The sequence below is a fragment of the Microcaecilia unicolor genome, chromosome 2, assembly GCF_901765095.1.
Source record: "Microcaecilia unicolor chromosome 2, aMicUni1.1, whole genome shotgun sequence".
Lineage (NCBI taxonomy): Eukaryota > Metazoa > Chordata > Amphibia > Gymnophiona > Siphonopidae > Microcaecilia > Microcaecilia unicolor.
In genome coordinates this window covers 253,437,954-253,441,105 of record NC_044032.1, presented here as the reverse complement: position 1 = coordinate 253,441,105, position 3,152 = coordinate 253,437,954, and the positions used below count along the sequence as shown (strand labels likewise).

The following is a 3,152-nucleotide window of genomic DNA, read 5'->3' as shown; positions in this document are numbered from 1 at the left end:
GTGGGACCACCAGTACAATACTAGAGCATAATTTTCGTTTTTTTCGAGAACAAGCGGGCCTATGATTCTCAGATGAGGGAATCCCTAGCTACCAGGGTCACTGAAAACAATAATCACTGGTCAATTAGACAATGTAACAGTGAGGTCAAACACAAAGTAACTGAAACTATATACAATCTAAGTGAGAGTGAAGCTTGGAACAGAAAAAAAAATGGGTCTAGGAGGGTGGAGTGGACTCTAGACCCCAAATTCTAAACTGTCTATCCAGACTTCGCATCGGGTATCCTGCCTCAAGGAACTAGTGAGATGTGAATATGTGAACAAGTGCAAAGTGATGCATGTGGGAAAGAGGAACCCAAACTATAACTACGTCATGCAAGGTTCAGCGTGGGAGTCACGGACCGAGAAAGGGATCTAGGTGTCGTCATTGATGATACATTGAAAACTTCTGCTCAATGTGCTACTGTGGCCTAGGAAAGCAAATAGAATGTTGGGTATCATTAGGAAAGGGATGGAAAATAAAAATAAGGATATTATTCTGCGATTGTATCGCTCCATGGTGCGACCGCACCTCGAGTATCGTGTTCAATTCTAGTCGCCACACCTCAAAAAAGACATAGTGGAATTGGAAAAGGTGCAGAGAAGGGCAACAAAGATGATACAGGGGATGGGAAGGCTTCCCTATGAGGAAAGGCTGAAGAGCTGGGGCTCTTCAGCTTGGAGAAAAGGCGGCTGAGGGGAGATATGATGAGGTCTATAAGATAATGAGTGGAATGGAACGGGTCGATGTGGAGCATCTGTTCACGCTTTCCAAAAATACTAGGACAAGGAGGCATACGATGAAGCTGCCAGTGTGGTAAATTTAAAATGAATTGGAGGAAATTTTTCTTCACTCGAGTAGTTAAATTCTGGAATTCGCTGCCGGAAAAGGTGGTTAAGGCGGTTAACTTAGCGGACTTCCAAAAAGGGTTGGACAGCTTCCTGGAGGAAAAAGCCATAGAAATGTTATTGAATGAACAAGGGAATACAGTATTTCTAGGATGGGCGGGACAAATTGCTTGTTCTTTTGGCCGCTGTTGGTGACAGGGTGCTGGGCTCAATAGACCCTTGGTCTGTCCCAGCATGGCGATGCTTATGTACTTATGTGACCAAACACCATGTTGCAGCCTTGCAAATTTTTTCAATGGAGGCTGACCTCAAGTAGGCTACTAACGCAGCCAGGCCCTAACATTAAGAGCCTTGACATGACCCCCCAGAATCAGTCCAGCCTGGGAGTGAAAGAAATGCAATCTGCCAGCCAATTGGAGAAGATGCATTTCCCCGATGGTGACCCTCATCCTGTTGGGAATCCAAAGAAACAAAAAGCTGGGTGGACTGTCTGTAGAGCCTAGTCCACTCTAAGTAAAAGGCCAATGCTCGCTTACAGTACAAGGTGTGCAGTGCATTTTCACCAGGATGGGCATGAGGTCGGAGAAAGACTACTGACAAGACAATCAACTGGTTCAGGTGGAAATTCGACACAACTTAAGGAAGGAACTTAGGGTGCGTTGCGGAGGACTACTCTGTTGTGATGAAACTTAGTATAAGATTGTTCCAATACTAAAGGCCTGAAGCTGACTGACCCTGACATCTGAAGTAACAGCCACCAAAAATAGGACCTTCCAGGTGAAGTACTTCAGGTATCAAGAGGCTCAAAAGGAGCATTCATCAGCTGGGTGAGAACGATGTTGAGGACCCAGTTTGACAGGGGGCTTAGTCAATAGCATACCTCTCATGAAGCAAACAACTAGAGGCTGCCCAGAGATGGGAAGCACTAATTGTACTGAGGTGAACCCTTACAAAGTTGGTTTTATGACCAGATTCAGAGAGGTATAGAAGGTACTTAAGCAGGGCCTGTATAGGGCAGGAGGAAACAGGATCTAGGACTCCGCTCTCTACACCAGATGGCAAACCTCCTCCATTTGAAAGAGTAACACCTCTTGGTGGAATCTTTCCTGAAAGTCAGCAAGATCCAGGAAACACCTTCAGGAAGATGAAAGGAAGCAAATTCTAAAGCCCTCAACATCCAGCCTTGAGGGCCAGAGACTAGAGATTGGGATGCAGAACAGATTCCTCGTTCTGCGTGAAGAGGGTTATAAAACACTCCAATCTCCATGGTTCTTTGGAGGATAACTCCAGAAGAAGGGGAACCAGATCTGTCAGGGCCAATAAGGAGAGATCAGAAGCATGGTCCCACAGTCTTGCTTGAGTTTCAGCAAAGTCTTCCCTACCAGAGTTATGGGAGGATATGCATACAAAAGACCTGACCTCCAATAAAGGAGGAAGGAATCAGACACTAGTCTGTCACGGGCCTGGAGCAGAACTGAGGGACTTTGTGATTGGATTGAGCAGCAAAGAGATCCACCCAGGGCGTGCACCACACTCAGACGACCTCGCAGGCAATGTCCATTTTGAGTGACCACTTGTGTGGCTGCATGACCCTGATCAGTTTGTCAGCCAGGCTGTTGGATTTGCACGCCAGGTAAGAGGCCTTGAGGAGCATTCCCTGCTGGACTGCCCAATGCCGCAGAAAGCAGTGATCCGGTGCCTCCCTGCTTTTTGGGTAATATATGGCAACCTGATTGTTTGGTCTGTCTGAATGAACAATTTGTAGATCAGCTGATCTCTGAAAGCTTTTAGAGTGTTCCAGATTGCCCAGAGCTCCTGAAGGTTGATGTGAAGAGCTGTTTCCCTGGGCTGACCAAGCACCTTGAGTGTGAAACCCATGAGCTCCCCACCACAGATGAGATGCATCCGTCATCGGTACCTTCATAGGCTATGGAATTTGGAATGGCAGTCCCAGAGTCAAATTGTCCACCAAGCAGAGACTGAACCAGCTCTGGTGACACGTGAATGACATCCTCCAGGTTCCCCATGGCCTGACAAACACTGAGAAGCTAGGGTCCACTGAGCAGTTCTCATGTGAACACGTGCCATGGGTGTCACATCAGTGGAGGTCATGTGGCCCAACTATCTCAACATCTGCAGAGCTGAAATATGATGCTGCTCTGACTCGAGCAGCAAGGGCAACAAGAGTGTCCGCTCGTGCACAGGGAGGAAAGCCCGAGCCTACTGAGAGTCTAGCTGGGCTCCAATTAACTCCAATCGTTGGA

At 47.2% G+C, this 3,152-nt stretch overlaps 1 protein-coding gene across 1 annotated transcript in view; it reads right to left on the bottom strand.

Annotated features, from left to right (window-relative positions):
- Positions 1–2,915, bottom strand: part of LOC115461997 (chemokine-like protein TAFA-1) — a 37,437-nt gene extending 34,522 nt beyond the window's left edge. The window contains exon 1 of the mRNA XM_030192046.1: positions 2,807–2,915. Within this exon, the coding sequence (XP_030047906.1) occupies positions 2,807–2,915 (109 nt within the window). The remainder of the gene's footprint in view (positions 1–2,806) is intronic.
- Between the last annotated feature and the right edge of the window lie 237 nt (positions 2,916–3,152).